General features: G+C 40.6%; 1 protein-coding gene across 3 annotated transcripts in view; it reads left to right on the forward strand.

The window, feature by feature from the left end:
- The window catches only part of INSC (INSC spindle orientation adaptor protein), a 155,457-nt gene that overhangs the window by 70,258 nt on the left and 63,603 nt on the right, over positions 1–21,596 (forward strand). For all 3 annotated transcript variants that reach the window (XM_083713070.1, XM_083713069.1, XM_083713068.1), the window contains 2 exons: positions 19,692–20,037; positions 21,442–21,494. In XM_083713070.1, the coding sequence (XP_083569196.1) occupies positions 19,692–20,037; positions 21,442–21,494 (399 nt within the window). The remainder of the gene's footprint in view (positions 1–19,691; positions 20,038–21,441; positions 21,495–21,596) is intronic.

Here is a 21,596-nt window from a genome sequence, read left to right on the forward strand (position 1 = left end):
GCAATTTTGTTTAGACATGCACACCCAGATACTTAGAACACTGAGGCAAGTTTTAATCTGCTTTTAGTTTATTGTTGATTTTAATTTTTAGAAAGTTTTAAGTTACTATTTTTAATTATTATTATTGATTATTTTATTGTTTTTTCATTTTTTGTAAACCACTTTGAAGTTGTTGTTGTTTTTACAATCAAGCGGTGTATACATTTTATGAAATAAATAAATAATATATTGAAATGTTTATAATATTCTTGATTTTTTTTTACAAAGTTAGTTAGAGAGGGTGAATCTGACCAGAATCTGAGCTGTGTGTGAAAAATATAATGTGTGGACCTTTTTAATCCATGATCCATGCCTTATTATTGACTACATCCTTCTCCCCATCACCTAGCTAGCTCACGGAGCTTCTTTTCACCAGTTAATCTGTCAAATCAGTGGACAATTGTTCATATTATATATATTTTCAATGTGTGCACTCTCTCTTTGCAAATAACTTCTTCCTAGAAAATTACTTATTCTGAAGCTTCTTGTCACCACAGACTCAGATTTCTGTCTTAGTTGTTGTCCTTCATTCCAATTTACCTCCTCATTTAATTGCCTTAATTTGCTTCTCTGCTGTCTAGAGATGGAGGAGCAGGTCTTAAAAACCAATTGTTCAGTCACATCTAACAAGCAAGATAAAAAGAGAACTGGCAGAACAACTTCACAGCTCTGTCAGTGAATTTGCTCTTAGCTTCTGACAAACAGGCTAGTGGCCTAGTATGTTACTGACCCAATTTTTTTTGCCTTAGCAAATTATTTGGTGTCTGTTAGGTCTGTTAAGTATTTGGTGTCTGTTAGGTCTTTCAGACTGCGATCCTATGCATGTTTTCTCCTATTACCTTAATGAGGCACAAGATTACATTGTCGTTTCTGTTGTGTATATTAGCCTATATGAAGAGGAGTGGTGTAGCAAGAAATGCATAGGATTTTGTAATGACAAAGAAATGCTTCTTGTCTTCTGTTTTTGCATAGATGTAGACCTTTAAGCTGAGAAACCTGTACTGATATACTTATACTTACAAATATAACCACTGAATATCCTGCTCTCTTGAGATGGAACAGGATGGCTCAAATCACTCTGCCACATGGCCATATTCATTTCTGTTCTAGGAGCGGGTGGTGCCGTGGTCTAAACCACTGAGCCTCTTGGGCTTGCCGATCAGAAGGTCAGCAATTTGAATCCGCATGACGGGGTGAGCTCCCATTGCTCTGTCCCAGCTTCTGCCAATATAGCAGTTGGAAAGCTAGGTAAAGGGCATTTCTGTGCACTCTGGCACTCGTCACAGTGTCCTGTTGTGCAAGAAGTGGTTTAGTCATGCTGGCCACATGACCCGGAAAGCTGTCTGTGGACAAACAGCGACTCCCTTGGCTTGAAGCAAGATGAGTGCTGCACCCTGTAGTCGCCTTTGACTGGACTTAACCGTCCAGCGGTCCTTTACCTTTATCTTTACCTATTTCTGTTCTAATCAGCTTTGCACTTTCTGTGAATTTAGTCCCCATTTTGAGCAGAAGATAAACAAAGGGAATCTCAATTACTATTTTTTTCCATTCCCTTAACTCCTAACCACTGCAATTATCTTGCTGAAATTTTGCGTGTAACTTTCCTCTATCCTGTATGCACTGTTCATGCGAATTTTGAAAATGAAACAAAACACCTGCTTCACCCCCCCCCTCTAATGCTGGCTTTAAAGGCACCTCGGACAGAAACATGTTCACACTGTTCTCTGGACTTTGGCAAGATTCTTCCCACCTGAAGGTGCTGCTATGTCCTTTTTCAGTGGGCAACCTTGTGGCCGTCCCGGCTGCAGCACCAGCAGTGGGTGGGGCCATGCCCAGTGTGGCCCCAATGGCCAATCAGCACCGGTAGGGGGTATGGCTACAGGAAATTAAACTGTGGTGTGGCCGGAGGGCCCTCCTCTTTTTTAATTTTTTATTAATGCTTTATTTAAATTAAAAGGAAACGACAAACAAAAGGTTTATCCAGAACAAAAGAAAAGAAAATGGTAATATTTGTTACATCATATCACAATAAATTCTTCTTGCATTTCTAATGACTTCCCGTCACCCAATCATGCACCCACCACTTAATCTATCTAGCTCACTGTTTGTTTTCTTTTTTCTTTTTGTTAAGTTTCATCAGTAATATATTCTCTTATAATTATCCATCATGCCACAGAAGTCATACGAGGCCTGCCACTGATGTCATATTATTACAATAGTCCTTAAGGTATTTTTTTGTACATTTCCCATTTTCTAATAAATGTTTGATCAGTATGACCTCTCAGTTTCTCTGACATTTTTGTCAACTCGGCGTATTCTAGCGGTTTACTTTGGCACTCCAGTTTAGTCAGAATTTTTCTCTCCTTTCCAATTCATAACATACAATAATATTTCTGGAGGGCCCCCTTCTCTCGCCCTTTTGCCAGATCTCCCAACCTACCCGCCCTGTTTTTCATGCTTTGCTCTGACACGACCTTGCTATGGACAAATGCTTGCTGACATATTGTTGGGGCCAGGTAGGATTTTTTTTTCCACTTGGCAAATTGGTACCAGCCATTTGGTTTTTGCTTACCTTGTAGCAATTGGCACAATTTTGTGAGGTTAGGCATTGGGTAAACCTTTGTTTGGATGGAGGGGAGGCTGTAACTTCCGCCTGCCCTTCCTCATTAAGGATATCCTGTTAAAGGCATCCATGGGTGTGGATCCTGTCCTATGCCCGGACGTGGGCTAGGGCCATGCCACGATCCCAACGGGGTCCTCTTGGGTTGCCCCTATTTGATGTAAATCATAGGGCTCCCCCTATTGGTGGTTTACCCTTAGGTGGACTCCCTGCAGATGGGTGGGAATCGAGATATAGCTTGGCTTCACCCAATGCCTAAGCCAAACCGGTCACACCTGTAACCAGTACAGTTGTGGCCTATTTGAACCCATAAACCTAAATGCTCATGTCTGTGTGTTTGTTAGCCACTAGGGAACTGTGGGTCGCGGGCTCTTGGCATGCAAATCAGCAAATTTCCTTCAACAATGTAAAAAGTTGTACTCATTTGTGGATTTACCCATTATGATCAAGGTTGAAATGTCAGAAGCTTAACCTTTCCACTTCTGATCACGAAGACAGAATGGAGTCTAGCCTAACCATCCCACCTTGCCGCCCTGCCACTGCTATAACCACATAGAATCTGAGTTTGTGTGGCACTCTGATGCTGTTTTTCTCAGTGTCAGGGTAGGGGCTTGCGTTACATCAGGGAATTGACACAAGAGGACAGGTATCCCAAACCAGACCCCCATCATCTTTAGAGCAGCTCACTGGAGCTAATTATTAGCAAAACAAAACTCATGGAAGATCCTAAACTACAGATCTCCTCTCCTGCTCTTTTTCTGCCGCTGAAGAGAATCCCTGTTACATAGTCAAGCCCCAAAGTTTTTCTGCATACCAGCCTTCTCACTCCTTCCACAGACTTTAAGTAAAACTGCTTGTAAACTGAGGGTGCCAAAAATGGCAGGTGTCTGGAGTCCTGGGTTCTTTTGGATTCTTGTTATTGCTTTTCTCCAGAAGGTGCTCACCTTTCAAAAGTAGCTTCCTGCTCTCATTAAAAATACATCCTCGCAAGACAAAAGTCTGTCAGGAAACACTGAAGTCCAGGCAAAACAATCAGTTCTGCGTATCCTGACAGCCTATGTATTATATTCTGATAGCAGGATGTTGTGACTGAATGAGAATATGTACTTCTGTGGTTTTGAGTCTAAACATTTGGACCCACCATCATTTTAAGCTAAGGTGTTAAGACGAATTGGAAGCAAATCTTGCACAATGTGTCACTTGGTCAGGGGAAGCTGGTTCACTTAAGGGGCTAGAGAGCAGAAAGGAGAACAGTACAGACATTTTCTTTTCTGGAAGCTAGCTGGGCTAGTTCACTTTTCAGATTGTTAGATGTGAAAACCAGCTCTTCCAAGCTCTTTAAATGGTTAGATCTTTTTACTCATTAATACAGCTGTGTGTGTGCATTCTACCCGCAGGGCTCAGGGCAGGAAGCAATATTAGAAAACATTAGCCAACTATAATATTTCACAGGAAGAAACAGAGCATGAAGAGATGATTGTTGGTTTTGCTGCTGTTTTTAGTTTGATAATTTGAGTTTTAAGGGCTGGATTTTTGCTGCTATTATGTTCACATCTGAGGTGTAAAGCTCCTGAGTTTCACACATTAATCGTAACCCCAGCCAGTTTATTTGCTTATTTATTTGTCTGCAGGCCTATAAACTTCTAATTTACAATTTAATGGGCCAGGAAGTCTCTCTTTTTGTTTCTACAAAAAGGGCAAGATAATACAGAAATTTTTATACTCTAGGGAAAAAAATCTAGATATTTTAAATGTGCATATTTCCTTAGAGTAAAACAGGGAGACATATATATTTGGAACAATATTTTTATTCTAATATTTATTTTCTATTGCAAATTGGCTCCTGAAGAAAAACTATCTGCTTGTTAATATTTAGTGTCAGGGGTTACATCCTCAAGCCTGAGAGGATGATATTGCTATTGTGGCAAAGACAATAGCACCCACTGCTGTTTCACTTTTCTAATTCCAAAGGTTGTTTTCATGTATAATAATATGGAACTTTATTTGAGCCCAAAGCAACAATCATCGCAGGACACTTGGCTTATTTTTGTTCTCTGTGTTCTCTTTCTGGAAAACATTGTTCATTTTTTTTTTTTAAATGCCTTGGAATACTGAGTGCCTAATTTGTATTTAGAAGTTCACTGGGAAGTGAATGAGCTCCATTCTCATTCAGTGACAAGAAATGAGTAGGGTGACTTCATATTCTTGAATCAGTTACGGTAATTATCTGTCTGGTGCTACCTGTTTAGACACCTCCTCTCATTCTCTGAGTTTCCATAATTTCGATTCCTTTTGAGATTTAGCCTTTCAAAACATGATGTCACCACAGACTAGATAAAATTGCAAGTGTTGGTAAGATCAGGGTTAGCAAAGTATTGGTGTTTTGGGGTGGTTTTTTTTGGCTGATGCATGCATTTCAAAACTTATGTGATTAGCTTATTCATACAGCTATGGAGCCAGGTGACTTGCAAAATGAATCCTGCTAGCAGAAGTTAAGCTGCAGAATTTCGTGAGACTAGTTCTCTGGTGTTATATGGCTTACATTGCGTACATAGTTAGGTGGATATATCAGTCAGTGAAGGCACCTGGTTAGTGAATGTTGGAGAGGAATAATTGGTCTTGTAGGTAGAATTTAGTAGTCTTCGTTCCATTGACAAAAAGGCATCCATTAGCAAAAAGGGCAGGACCACCTTAGGTGGCAGGATCCACAGAGGCAGCAAATTCCAATGTAGATCTTTATTCCTCTCTTGTTTCTGAGGTAGATATTCACTTATCCCTTCTTCCCTGGCAGGGTGAGATTAGGGTGAGCACCAATTGGTGGCTTGTCTCAGGTGCCAAAATGTCTTGGGCTTCTCATGATTCCTCATTCAAATAGTCCCCTGTTCCCCCCAATTCTGGTCTTCTGTTGGATTCTACCTTGTATTTCTGGGAATGATGACATCAAGAAACAAAGGAAGGACACCGTAAAGGGAAAATATACCCTCGCAAAGGAGGGGTCCAGAGCTTTGTTTGCAGAACCGTTTAGACAAGTTGTGCTACTACAACATCAGTATTTCAGGTATAAGGACAGTGTAGCTTCTCAGGTATTTTGAAGGATAACTGGGCCACTATAAGTGACAAGCTCTTGGATCATGAAAACTGCTGTGTAAAAGGTTAATGAATCTTCCACATCTGTCTATCCTTCTTGGACAGAGGATACTGGAGAAATACCCACCCTTGAATTATTTATTGTCTTGTGGTAGCATACCCGAAAAGCTGTCACACATTAACATTTTGGTGGAAGAAATGTTTCAGTGTAGCTAATAGATTAAACAGCAATAAGTCACCAGGACTGCTTGGCGTTCACCCAAGAGTGCTGAAAGAATTCAAAGATGAACCTGCTGAACTGCTGACTCTGACTTGTAGCTTCTATCTGACGTAAGCCTCTCCACAGCAGATTTGGAAAATCACACTTTTAAAAATAAATAAATAAAAGACTTCCAGACTATTCCTGTAAACTATGCTCCAGGGTTAGAAAAGCTGGTTTGCAACAAGCGTATCACGGCAAGACTATTTGTATTCTTTTCCTTTGAAAAGAAATCCCAGTAAAACAGCTGTACCAACATTTACACAAGTATTCATGATGGAAGTATGTGAAAGTATTGTTCCTATAAATGAAATGGTTCTGTATGATTGCACAGGTACTGGAAGCAGGTAGAAGATACTCAACAGGATCAAACTATTTGGTGAAAACATTGCTTTAATCACAATGCAGTCTAAACCTTATTCACTTTTGGATGCTTCCAGATGGGTTTCATTGTGGAATTGGTGCCCCTCATACAGGCCTTATAATTTCTTCTTCTTCTTCTTCTTCTTCTTCTTCTTCTTCTTCTTCTTCTTCTTCTTCTTCTTTGTTTTGACCATGTTTTTAGATTATATATATATCAATCAACTGAATAAATATTCTGTCAACAACTCTGGACTTCTTAATCATCAGATACTCCGAAGTGTTGGTGCAACACTTCATTAACCCTGTAGATATCCAGGCTTTGTAATAATAAGTGCATATTCATAACTTATAAATTTGTCACCACTGGTGACAATGAAGATGATTTATTCAAGAAAAATTAACTCTGTACTGCTGCATCTAACCTACATCTGTACAATTATAATGATCAATACAATCGATGCCGGTAGAGTGAAATCAACAATAATTTTCTGAAAAACTTAATTTTTATAGCCACCTATGTCAGTTATAAGGAATTACATGGAGAGACATTCATTCTTCTAACATCTGCAGGTTTAACAATGATGTGCTTCAGGCACCAATAAAACTTTGAATTTTTTGATATAGTTCTCCAAAAAGTGTGGATAAAAATGGATGTAAATGTGAAATATATATGTGCATTACATTGAGTATATTTGCTTAAAATGTTTATATCAGGTGAAATATTAGGAAAAATTGCACTAAAATTCTGATGAATTTTAATTTTCAGTTTTTTTGAATTGATACAATTGAACTGAAGACTGGAAAAACGAGACACTGAGAGAAATGACCCAATGCCATCAGTTAACCTTTTGCATAAATTTACAGACACACTAGTAACATTTTTGGAAATATAGGTGAGTTTCTGCAGTCAAATGCCATTTTTACCACCACAGAGCCATTGGGCACCTCACACCCTGGAAAGAAATAAAGAGGCAATTAGGCCATCAGGGCCAAAGAGGAGATCCCTAGTCCATCAACCTGAGTAGGTTGGCTTGAGTAACAATCCCCTCACAACTGCAATCTCTCAAAATCTCTCAAAATGTTCACCACTGTCCTCCATGTCTTTCCTTTCTGGCACCGCCACACCCTTACCTGCACCACACCTGTAGTGTGTGTGGCAGGTGGTTGAGGCTTGGTCAGAAAAGATGGTTGTTGTTGTTGTTGTTGTTGTTTGGTTGTTTAGTCATGTCCAACTCTTCGTGACCCCATGGACCACAGCACCGGCATTCCTGTCTTCCACTGCCTCCTGCAGTTTGGTCAAACTCATGCTAGTTGCTTCGAGAACACTATCCAACCATCTCATCCTCTGTTGTTCCCTTCTCCTTGTGCCCTCCATCTTTCCCAACATCAGGGTCTTTTCCAGGGAGTCTTCTCTTCTCATGAGGTGGCCAAAGTATTGGAGTCTCAGCTTCAGGATCTGCCCTTCCAATGAGCACTCAGGGCTGATTTCCTGAAAAATGGATAGGTTTGATCTTCTTGCAATCCATGGGATGTCTCTGCTTTTTAAGATGCTGTCTAGGTTTGTCATTGCTTTTCTCCCAAGAAGCAGGCGAGAAAAGATGGTTAAGTCCATTCAAATGCGACTATGGGCTTGTAGCTCTCATCTTGCTTTCAGGCCAAGGGAGCCAGCGTTTGTCCACAGACAGCTTTCCAGGTCATGTGGCCAGCATGACTAAACCCCTTCTGGCACAATGGGACACTGGGATGAGTGCCGGAGTGCACAGAAACGCTGTTTACCTTCCCGCTGCAGTGGTACCTATTAATCTACTTGCACTCATGTGCTTTCGAACTGCTAGGTTGGCAGGAACTGGGACAGAGCAATGGGAGCTCACTCTGTCACGTGTATTAAAACCGCTGGCCTTCTGATTGGCAAGCCCAAGAGGCTCAGTGGTTTAGACCGCAGCACCATCCATGTCCCATGATGTGTGGCAGGTGGGTGACACTTGGTCAGAACAGCCTCACAGGCCAAATGGGTAGGTCTGGCAAAGCTCCCTACCACTGCTTTTTCGTAACTTACACAGAATCTGTCTGTTGTGACCTAACTCATACAGAGTGAAAAAAAAGTCAACCTATTTGAAGCCTGTCTTGAAGCCAGTTAATGTAATCATGCAGAAGAGGTGTGTGCCTCTCAATGTGTGGAACCTTTCATCCTTTGACCAATTTAGGAATGGGAACCAAAATTTGCTCCACTGGCAACTACGTAATCCTGAGCTGCTCCAGACCAGCTAGGTGGGTAGGATGCTGCTGTGACTGCAAACTGTAGGTTGTAGTAGGCTTCCACAGGAATTGTCGTTGTGTCCAAATGGCTGAGCACAAAGTGGGTTAGTGAAAAACACTCTTTTGATGCAACTTAGCACAACCAATTTAGCATTTGCTGGTGACATTAATTCATGGGCATTATTCCATCCAATCACTTGATATTTAGTTGATTTTTAAAATCAGGATTGCAGAAAACAAACATCGCAAAGCTGGCTTGGCAAAGGGTGCAGCCACAAGCTACTGTGTGGCCAGTCACAGTTATTCATAGGTAGGGCAGATATATATATTTTCAATTACCTAAGCTAGAATACCTTTGGCCGGCAGAAGGATATGTGCTTTTCTCCTGAATTATTTTTACTGCTGCTTTTATATGTAGCTATTTCCCCCCATTGTTACGTTGGGATAAATGGCCTTTTTGTCAATATGCCATACCGTTGTATATATTCTGAGATTCTAACAGTGGTAACTTTAATGTGTTATGCTTTTAATAGAATTAGCACAAACTGACAAAGCTCCAAGGTTAATGCCTTACCATTCTCATCACGCAGACGACAGCACCCTTCCTGATATCCCCACATTAGTTTTCTGTCTGATCCTGAATGGAGCACAGACTCCTCGTATTTACCTTCAAAGACTTCCATGGCTTTGCCCTCCCTTCCCCATATCTCCAGAAGTGGAGTGGAACCCCAAAACTGGCTTTGTGGCAGGTGTGTTGTTGTTGCTGCTTATGGGACAAGAGGGGCAATTGATGTGGAAAATGACATGGTGCGGATGCACTGACTGGACTGCTGGATTGGTTTTGCCAGTGCATCTACACCAGTGCTATTTTTCTAGAAAAAGAGGTGCTGGAGTTCACAATGAACGTCTCCCTTATTCTCTTGGAATGGCAATGGCGCCTACCTGAGAGGTGCTGGAGTTGTGCTCTGGTGAGCATCAGCTGGAAAAAAAAGCTCTGATCTACACTGCACCAATCTGGACTGAAAAGTGTGGCATGAAGAAATTATTTTGGCGGGAAAATGTATAAACATTGCAGATTGGGATGAATGCTGTTTGTCACATAACCTCCCCAAACACCAATCGGGATGAATGCTCATGAAAAACTAAGCACACTTTTCAGAACGACTACATGTTTTCTAGCGAGTGCTTACTCCTTCATATGCCTTCTAAAAATATTGCTTTTCTGTGTCATGCTAGCAACAATCCATTAGCTCTCATTTTCATTTATTTGTTATGCATTCTTTTATATGGCTTTTTGAGGGTAAAAAATGACCCCAGCTGAAATGACATTTAACGTGTCACTGAAATTAATCTATATTCTCTTCTAGTTTGTAATGATGAGCTGAAATGTCTTAGAATACGTGTTTCAGATATAACGTCTACCCATCTTGCGCCTAATTCTTTCAAAGCTTGCACACACTTCTTCTAACAGCATTAAATATCACCTGTGGCTCACCGATCTACCTTATCTACCATTGTTGACAGGCATTGTGGACTATGGCATTTATGCTGCTCTTAACTGCAGTAGGAAAGTGGATCCAGTGCTTTATGGTGGAAATTTGCTTTCCCCACAAGTAACTGCTGTGTGCCCCATCTCCATGGACTTCCACCCTTTTCTAGGATGGGAAATGGTTGCTTTCTCCCTTTTATCTGAATCCTATGCTGGATCGTAGGATACCGCACCAAGGAGACAGCACAACTATGCTCTTATACAAACATTTTCGGAGCACAGTTCGGATGCTGGGAAGCCCAGCCAGATGGGTGGGGTATAAATAATAAATGATGATGATGATGATGATGATGATGCGGGTGGTGAGCACCTGCTAAATTCTGATCACTAGCATAAATTCTACTCACAAAATACTCTAGTATAGGATGCTTATGGGTTATAAAAGGCAAATGAAGCAGAGCATGTGTAGCATAAAGTGGTCTTCAACTGAAATGGGGTTATGGTAGCATATATAAAAAAATGGATTGAATAATCAGAAGGGATTTGTTTTGTTTTGTTTTGTTTAAATGACCTGTCTCAAGGCAATTCATTTTCTATAATTTCTGCTGGACAGGATGACTACAATTTCTTTAATTAGTTGCCTGCTGTGCAAATACTTATTGATGTGTGTGTATAGTTAAAATGGAAAGATAAATGTGTAGACACATTTAAGAGGGTCCATACTGTGAATTAATGTAGGTTTGGGCTGTCTATTACTCACCCCAGATTTGGAAGACTTTCCCACTGGCTCCTGTAGCGCTCTGTAAGCATTATTTTAGACTGTTGGGAAAGCATGTAATTTTGGTTAGGGCATATGGTCAAATGTGATTAAACCATGTTTGTCACAGATATTTGTGGCTTTAAAAAAACCCGTCAAGAATATAAAGGCCCGAATGAAGGAAGTAGAGAGAGTGTTTTTCAATTTGAACCATGTGTGTTTCTCAGGTTCTCCATAGTTTATTTAGGTCAGAGAGAGAGAAAGAGAGAGATAGAGAGAGTATGCAGAGCTCTCTTTACATAAGTTTTCATACTTTTTTCTATGGGCTGGATAGGAGCCCTGTGATTCCTCAACATTATGGTTTGAAAAGAATGAACACACCTGAGAAAGGACCCTAGATTCACCTTTAGCTGTACAGAATGGCTGTGTTTGGATATCATGATAAATTATGGTTTATTGTGATGGGAATTAGTTTAGCCTCCCCCCCACTCCCAGGCTACTATGCTTCCCACCCTCCTCTACTAAAGTTGTGAGGAGATTAGAAACATTCACTTCTCGCATGTCAGTCAAACCTTAAACTTTGGTTAATCTTAACTCTGGTTCATTGAAACAAGCCATTGTTTGAAGTTGGCTTCTTTCAAACACATTAAGAATAAACATAGTTTGTTTCACTGGAAAGAGAAGACAAGCTCTTGCTAATGAAAAATGGAACCACAAACTTCCAAATTCCTTGTAGACAAGCCAGAAGAGGAGAAATAAGTGCAAACCTGGGGGAGGCAATGCTTGCAACCTTAATTATAACCATGGTTTATTGTGACATCTAAATACAACTAATGTGTGACTAGCGCTGGCCTATATCCATTCAAAATAATGTAGAATCTTAGATTTTCAGAACAGTGCTTTTCATAACTGTAGGGTTGTAACCAAGGACAGAAGAGAAGTCAGTTTTGGCTTATGCATCACATGCATATTCTAAGTAATTTATGGCACAAGATTCATACCAATTAAACCTGAGCTATTACCCACAAGCCAACTAAGCCTTGCTGTCTTTAATGGAAGAGATCAGGCTTAATTGCAAGCATTATGGTTTATGAATCAGGTCTTCATGAGTCCAAGATGGATGTTGTGTACCTAATTACATTTGCTCAAGTCACCTTCAGTGTGACTGTGTACACAACTGGATTAATGATTGAAATCTAATCCTGAGTTGTAAGACCTGGCTCTTCTGTCTGGCTTTTGATCAAGTAGCTGGTTTTCTGTGGGTGCCTTAAATCCGTAGTGACTCTGTTTATGTTTTTCGTGTATTTTTCTGAATTGCTGTAAAAGCGAAATAGAAGAAAAATGCAAGTCCTCAAGCCATTCACATGGATTAGTCTCACTTATTTCATTTGTACTCTACTGTATATATTTTAAGAGTATGCAAGTTCAGAGTTTTAGCCTAAATCATTCTAAGAAATGACAATACTTAGGAGCTCATCACATTGAAAATCAATAGTACTTTACTTCACCTGAAATGTGACTGACTTTGTTTAGCCATGTATTTTACTTTATTATCTAAAGTGTTTTGGACTGGACTGCTTGGCATAAACGGGAAACTCTCAAATTTTGAAGGCTTTACAATACAATGCATCTGTCTCTAGAAAGGATGGTGTGTGCCTGGCTGGACCAGTAACTGCACACGTTGAAGATGTCTCTCTGCATTTGCCACTGGGGGATGAGCAGAATTGTTTCTGACACTGCCAGCAACGAAATGTCAGCTTTAATAGCACCAGCCATCTGCTCTTCTGAAAGTTTTTCTTCCCACTAAAGAGATGATCAGTTTTGTCCGAGATTGACATGTTCAACCTGCTGTTAGGTCTGTGCAGGGTTTGATACACACAAACAGCTCATCTCTAGACAGTTACACAAATGTCTATCTATCTATCTATCTATCTATATCTATCTATCTATCTATCTATCTATCTATCATCTATCTATCTATCATCTATCTATCTATCTATATCTATCTATCATCTATCTATCATCTATCTATCTATCTATCTATCTATCTATCTATCATCTATCATCATCTATCTATCATCTCTATCTATCTATCTATCTATCTATCTATCTATCTATCTATCATCTATCTATCATCTATCTATCTAATCTATCTAATCTATCTATCTATCATCTATCATCTATCTATCTATCTATCATCTATCTATCTATCATCTATCTATCTATCTATCATCTATCATCTATCATCTATCATCTATCATCTATCTATATCTATATCTATATCTATATCTATATCTATATCTATATCTATATCTATATCTATATCTCTATATCTATCTATCTATCTATCTATCTATCTATCTATCTATCTATCTATCATCTATCTATATCTATCTATCTATCTATCTATCTATCTATCTATCTATCATCTATCTATCTATCTATCTATCTATCTATCTATCATCTATCTATCTACCTATCATCTATCTATCTATCATCTATCTATCATCTATCTATAGGTCTAAAACATTTACAATGCTAAGTTATTTATAATTCTCATAGCTTTTTATAATGCTGTTCTTCATGTATTTTAGAGAAATATTTTGACACAAACCTCACAGCATTATAGAATATTGGAAAACATAATATTGAAGACATGTGAATTCATATCAGCTTATGAAGCTGTCCTATACTGAATCCGATAAATGGTCCATGTCGCTTGGTACTGTATATAGTTGCTCTTCAGGCAGGAGTCTTTCCCATCCCTATCTGAAAAAGCTGAGCATTAAACCCATAACCTTCTACTTTCAAAGTTTGTGCTCTAATTTTTGCATAAATGTGCATTTGTATTTCAAACCCAGGATCCTACTCATGAACTGCCTTGGACGATTGGGTAGTGGAGATACACTGAAAGGCAGGATAAAATCTATTAGATGAATTAAACCTTGTAAGTGAAAGGTGAAAGCTCACAATCTAATTCTCTTGTCCCCTGCCCTACAAGGCAGTTCTTATTTCCGACACACACAACTCTTACTATAGAACCCTGAGACTCCTTTAGATGTTTGGATCACAATAATTACCGTATTTTTTGCACCATAACACTCACTTTTTTCCTCCTAGAAAGTAAGGGGAAATGTCTGTGCGTGTTATGGAGCGAATGCCTGTGGGTGGCGGGGGGGATCTGCTGCAGTCGTGAGCAGAGGATCCATGGTTCCCCTTCCTTCCCTCCTCCGTGGTTACAAAGCATGGATCCACATGGATCCTCAGGATTTTTGCATTGAGCTACTCCAAACTCACTGTCAGATCACATGTCTGTGGCCACAGCATGAACCACAAAAATCATATATCCACTATTTCGTTAAGAATATTTTTTTTCTTGTTTTCCTCCTCTAAAAACTATGTGCGTCTTATGGTCTGGTGCGTGTTATAGAGCGAAAAATACGGTACATTTGCTGAAAGATGCATGCCCAGCAACAATTCAAGCTTAAGACAAATGGCCTGTAACTATAGTTTTCATTCAAGTTCTAGAACTACCGAACATATACCCCAAACATTCAGCATGAATGTTCATGGTACAGGTCAGAGAATACCCCCTCTTTTTTTGCAACACTCCCAGCATTGATTCCTGAAATCTAATTAGGGTCTGAACCAAGAGCATCTCTAAGAGGAACAGTAAAGGCAGTGCCATTTCTATAGCTGTTAGTGTGGGCTCAGAATGATTGCCATTCTAATACTTCTATTAATCTCAGGAAAATCAGTTAAGCTGTTTTCCGGCCTGTAAAGGTTTCTCTCTGTTGGTTCAGTTATTGATTTTAATTTTAACTGAAACCAGGGAATAAATGTAGAATAATAAAGAAGTAATATAGTGGTGCTTAGAGCTATATATTTGCAGCTTGTTTGGAGATGTTGTGCACCTTGAAAGGCAAAGTAGCTGCTGTTCTTAAGATTCCACTCTGGACTATAAAAGACACCTAGTATGGTTGTTTTATATGTAGCCAGGCTAATACAGTGGTATCTTGGGTTAAAAACACCTCGGGTTAGAAACACTTCGGGTTACAGACTCTGCTAACCCGGAAGTAGTACCTCGGGTTAAGGACTTTACCTCAGGATGAGGACAGAAATTGTGTGCCAGTGGAAGGCCCCATTAGCTAAAGTGGTACCTCAGGTTAAGAACGGTTTGAGGTTAAGAACAGACTTCCAGAACGAATTAAGTTAGTAACCCGACGTACCACTGTACTGAATACAAAATGCATTGATGAAATCTATTATGAGGGCTGGATTTTATGTTCCATGATTATATATATATATATATATATATATATATATATATGGTTTTGGTGTCCTCGGGTGTCTTCCCGTGTAAAAGTTGGGGTGTCTAGGCGACGTTTCGACGAGGTCTCACTCGTCATCTTCAGGCTGGTGCTTTCGGCTTCTTGTTACTGGAACAGAGCGGGATCTCAATGTTTGAGTTCCTATAAATACTGTAGAGGGGGTGTGGTGTCTAGCCCCCAATGTTCTGGGCAGAGAGGAAGTTCCCAGGCTAGTGTGCCTTTTCTTCTTTTGTTCCTTAATTACTTGAGAGATACCTTGAGTGATTTCTTGAGTGATATCCTGAGTACCACTTAGGTGGGTCATTAGGTGTGGATTAGTTGCTAAAGTCTTTGTGTCTTGACCTCTTGAACTTTGTGAAGAGTTTTCCTGAGAAGATGGCTGTATTGCACTTAGTTGTGCTTTGGCTTGGCTTCGTGTATAGGGGCGAGCTGTGGTTTTGTGGCTTGTGTCAGCCAGATCTGTGTAGGGATTGCAGGGGGGTGCAGCATCCGGAGGTGCCACCATGGATTGGCTACTGGATGGTGTCAGTAATTCATCTGTGGAGAGGGTCTGGGTTTGGGTCTGGTGTGGTTGATTGGTGTTGGCGTTCTGTGTGCCTCTGGATCTGGTGTCAGTTTTTGTGGGGAGGGCTAATTTCCAGATGTCTGGCAAGCGGGATGTGTCGTCACGCTTGTTCATGTTGTGAGGGTGTTTCTCTATCTCGATGGCTTTATAGTATTTATAGGAACTCAAACATTGAGATCCCGCTCTGTTCCAGTAACAAGAAGCCGAAAGCACCAGCCTGAAGATGACGAGTGAGACCTCGTCGAAACGTCGCCTAGACACCCCAACTTTTACACGGGAAGACACCCGAGGACACCAAAACCTGCATTCCTGTACCCGTGAAAATCTACGAAAGCAAATATATATATATATATATATATATATATATATATATGCAGGTTTTGGTGTCCTCGGGTGTCTTCCCGTGTAAAAGTTGGGGTGTCTAGGCGACGTTTCGACGAGGTCTCACTCGTCATCTTCAGGCTGGTGCTTTCGGCTTCTTGTTACTGGAACAGAGCGGGATCTCAATGTTTGAGTTCCTATAAATACTGTAGAGGGGGTGTGGTGTCTAGCCTCCAATGTTCTGGGCAGAGAGGAAGTTCCCAGGCTAGTGTGCCTTTTCTTCTTTTGTTCCTTAATTACTTGAGAGATACCTTGAGTGATTTCTTGAGTGATATCCTGAGTACCACTTAGGTGGGTCATTAGGTGTGGATTAGTTGCTAAAGATATGTTGACGACACCTTTGTAATTTGGCCACACGGGAAGGAAAAACTGGATAGCTTCCTCACACATCTCAACAACTTACACCCCAAAATACAATTCACTATGGAAATAGAAGCCAACAACCAACTTCCCTTCCTTGACGTCCTAATCTACAAAAAACCTGATGGCTCCCTAGGACACACTATCTACCAGAAAAAAACACACACCAACCGCTACTTACATGCACAATCACACCACCACCCTGCACAAATAAACTCCGTAGCCAAGACTCTCATCTCCAGAACCAAACGCCTGGCTGACAAAGACCACTTGACAACTGAGTTACAGAATCTCTCAAATGTGTTAATTGCCAATGGATACCAGCAAAACAGGATTACGAAGCTAATCCAAAAGGAAACACCCCCCAAAAACCAAGACACAGAAGAAAACAATGGCATGGCCCTCCTTCCTTATATCAAGGGCACTACAGATAAAATTAGCAAAATCCTCCATAAACACAATATCAAAACAGCCTTTTGCACCAACCAAAAAATAGCCAATATCCTCAGAAACCCCAAGGATAAAATCCAGTTGGAAAACCAAGGGATCTATGAAATACCCTGCAAAGTCTGCCCAGCCACATACATTGGACAAACAAACAGACGAATAAATGCACGTATCGCAGAACACAAGAATGCCGTCAAAAAAGAAGAAAAAACTTCCTCTCTTTTCCAACACATGAAAGAAACAGGACACGAAATTAATTTTGCAGATTCCAAATTGCTCTTTAACACGGAACATCACCACAAGAGAATAATCATGGAAGCCATCGAGATAGAGAAACACCCTCACAACATGAACAAGCGTGACGACACATCCCGCTTGCCAGACATCTGGAAATTAGCCCTCCCCACAAAAACTGACACCAGATCCAGAGGCACACAGAACGCCAACACCAATCAACCACACCAGACCCAAACCCAGACCCTCTCCACAGATGAATTACTGACACCATCCAGTAGCCAATCCATGGTGGCACCTCCGGATGCTGCACCCCCCTGCAATCCCTACACAGATCTGGCTGACACAAGCCACAAAACCACAGCTCGCCCCTATACACGAAGCCAAGCCAAAGCACAACTAAGTGCAATACAGCCATCTTCTCAGGAAAACTCTTCACAAAGTTCAAGAGGTCAAGACACAAAGACTTTAGCAACTAATCCACACCTAATGACCCACCTAAGTGGTACTCAGGATATCACTCAAGAAATCACTCAAGGTATCTCTCAAGTAATTAAGGAACAAAAGAAGAAAAGGCACACTAGCCTGGGAACTTCCTCTCTGCCCAGAACATTGGAGGCTAGACACCACACCCCCTCTACAGTATTTATAGGAACTCAAACATTGAGATCCCGCTCTGTTCCAGTAACAAGAAGCCGAAAGCACCAGCCTGAAGATGACGAGTGAGACCTCGTCGAAACGTCGCCTAGACACCCCAACTTTTACACGGGAAGACACCCGAGGACACCAAAACCTGCATTCCTGTACCCGTGAAAATCTACGAAAGCAAATATATATATATATATATATTCAAATAAGGGGTTGCATCAATTAATGGCTTTGCTTTAGGGGGAAATGTTTTTACTTGTGCACCCCAGGGCACCCAAATGCTACCAACCTCACCAAACTACTGCAGCCCTTTCGGCCATACCCCGTTGTATTCTAGAAGGCCCAGTAATCCTCAGGAACAACTCAGGGTCAAACTGGTTAGAGAGGGAATAGCAAAATGACTTGTGCAAGTTGAAGTGTTTCCTGCCAAGGCAAAACCACCACTGGATGCAACCCAGGAAAAATAAGTGAATCCACTAAAACAAATCAGAATCTTGAGAACAAGAGTATGAATGAAAGAAGCTATTACAGTGTGAAAATACAACAGGCACAAAACATAACTAATCAAATTACAGCTTTGAAGACTACAGCACATGAAAACTACAACCCATAATAAGGAAGATATTGGTCATAGATTGAGTTTAAAGTAACTCTTGTGACTTTTGGAGCTAGCTCAGGAAAGTTGCTGGATACCTCAAGGAATCCTCCTAGAGTCATAATTTTGGCTTGCAGATCAAAGGTACTTTCAGATTAAATTTGCGAATAATCCCCTCACAGCAAGGTCAGTACACTTCTCTGTATGGCTCCTCTGTAGTGACAGACGATGCAGCACCTCTCCATTGAGCATAACTGGCAGTGTGCTTATTCTTGTGTCGTCTGTAAACAACAAGGTCTGGACATGTGTCCAATGTTCACAAGATTAGTTCAACACCCCCAAATTACTGAACAAGTCAAGTTGAGTTGCTGCATAGGAAATCATGATATGAAATAGCTCTGGGGTTCTAATGCTCGTTATACATACTTAGACTTGCAATCAATTTAAATCATTGTGACTGATATCCAAATAAATGTTTAGAATCTGACACCAGTCTTATATAAAAGTGTGGCTGGCATGTTAAATAATCACAGTGAAAACAAGCTACTAACTTGCTGGGGAGTGGAATGGGGAGCAGGTACTCAAGACCAAACCTTTAAGCAGAGATGCAAATGCCACCATGGATGGGAAATCTATGGCTAATGTGCATATTTTATGTGCATATAATATGTAACATAATCTCAGGAATTTTGTGGGTATTTTGTGTTAAACAGGCACATATGATTCAGCCAAATGTCAGCTATTGCAGGAATGGACATTACTGTGCAGTTTATGCATGCAGACAAATTATAAACCATGTGTAGCTGTAGTTCATAAAGTGGATTAGCTGGAACAAAGTAGATTCTGTTGCCTTTTTCTCAAACTGAGATAAATGGTCTATTTATCCATAATCATGGCTATTAGCCATGATTATGGATAAAATATAATCTCTAAATGGAGGCAGTATATAGTATCTTGGGGACAAAAAACAGGAAATGGCTGTCTCTATCAGACCCTAAATTTTGACTCGCCAATACATCTGCCCGTCCACTGTTAGAAACGTGGATATTTGATAGAATCTGGAAAATTAATGCTTATGGAATCAACCTTAGAATGTCTAGCATTCAGCCAGTATTCATTTTCATATGCCCAATGGAACTTCAATACACTTTTTGTGCCTGAATCTTGTGCCTGAAATGTAGAAGCTCTGTGCCAGATTTACTAGATAGGAGCTAGTATACTAATATGTAGTATTTTCATCTCCCCCGCCCTTCTTTTCAGTATGCATTTAATCCAGGTAGACTCTGTTCAACGGTGGATGGAAGACTTGAAGCTCATGACTGATTGTGAATGCATGTGTATTCTTCAGTCGAAACCAATCAGCCTAGAAGAAGATGCCCAAAGTGAATTTTCTCTGTCATCAGAACACAGCGCTTGTGATAACTTGCAGTTGTTGCTGAAAAGAGCTTGGATTATAAGCACTGAGCTAACCAGGATCGTTCAAAAACTGGAGAAGAACAGGTGGCAGAGGGTCCACAGCATGACAGTAAGAGTCAACTGCCATGTCCGTTCAATGATAAATGAATACAATACATTCAAGAGGAATTCTTGGGAAGAAATGCATCAGGTAGGATTACTGTGAAATGACAGCATCCAGAATGCTGAGATAAATGTTGTTTGTTTTTAAAGGAAAGACCCCATAGAAAACTTTACATGCATGTTTTTCTTTCGTTTTGAATAAAACTTATTCTAAACATATTACCAATTCATCCTCTTGGGTTTTGGAAATAGAGACATCATGTAATAATGGGAAACCTATCAAGCTGCCTATACTAGCTCAGACAGTTTCCCCATCTAGCTCAATAGCTCTGACAGGCATCTTGCTTTCCAAGGTAACAGTCAGGGGTCCTTGACATCACTTCCTACCTATGGGAGGAATTCAGTGTAGTGTTGAACAGATAGCTTCATCAGCACGAGAGAAGAGAAGAAGAGTTTGGATTTGATATCTTGCTTTATCACTACCCGAAGGAGTCTCAAAGTGGCTAACATTCTCCTTTCCCTTCCTCCCCCACAACAAACACTCTGTGAGGTGAGCGGGGCTCAGAGACTTCAAAAAAGTGTGACTAGTCCAAGGTCACCCAGCAGCTGCATGTGGCGGAGTGGAGATGCAAACCCGGTTCACCAGATTACGAATCTACTGCTCTTAACCACTATGCCACACTGGCTCCCACAAGCATTTCCATTTGCCGAATGGAATGGCCTGCCCTCTCCTTGACCCCCTCCCTGCTGTTTCAGGGGTTTCCCTGAGTCTCCCAGAGCCAAAGGGGGGGCTATAGGGGACACACAGGGGGAAGAGAAAGGGGGCAAACCCAATTGCTCAAAGTCGTTACATGGGCTTCTGCTTGTAGGGCTCATTAGTTGAATGTTTTAGATTGGCAATGTCAAGGACTGAACCTGGAACCTTCTGCATTCAAGACACACTCTATGTACTCTCTTCAAAACCCAGCCAATTGGATACAGCTCAGTTTCAATCTCTTAGAATTGTTCTCAAGTTAGCATCTTTAAATGCCAGACTAATGTTACATGAACATGCTTAATCAACCTCTTTTTGAGAGCAGGGGTGGGGAAGTCTGTTGGCCCTCCATATGTTGTCGGACTCCAAATCCCTTGGGACTTGACCAGTATGGCCTATGGACAGGGATGATGGAAGTTGCCCTCCAGAAGCATCTAGAAAGCTACAGATTCCCCACCCCTGTTTTAGAGAAAAGCCACTTTGAGATGAGGGTGCTTAGAGCAGAGAAACAGGGGGTTGGTGGGAGGAAAGTCCTTAAAACCTCTACTTCTTTCCCCATTGATTTCCTGCTCTAAATCGCCCCTCTAAGCCTCAATCAATTAAATTTACTTTAAAAATACTTTAAATTAAAATTCATCCTTTGGTTCTGTTTAAAGCAATGTAATTCTATCATTTCCCATAATGCAAAGACAAACGATAACACTAAAACAACACATCTCTGTTCTCTTTCATCTGCAGTATGAAAAAATGCTAGTGGAAAAATGTTCTGAACTTACAACAGCTACTGAAAGGTAATATAAAATATTTGTTTTGCCCAGTGCTATAATTGGTTTGAAATAAATGGATCACTTTATACTCTCAATTAGTGCTTGTAATCTGTTGGTTCTGGTGCG

Source organism: Podarcis gaigeae (genome assembly GCF_964106915.1).
Source record: "Podarcis gaigeae genome assembly, chromosome: 1".
Taxonomy (NCBI): domain Eukaryota; kingdom Metazoa; phylum Chordata; class Lepidosauria; order Squamata; family Lacertidae; genus Podarcis; species Podarcis gaigeae.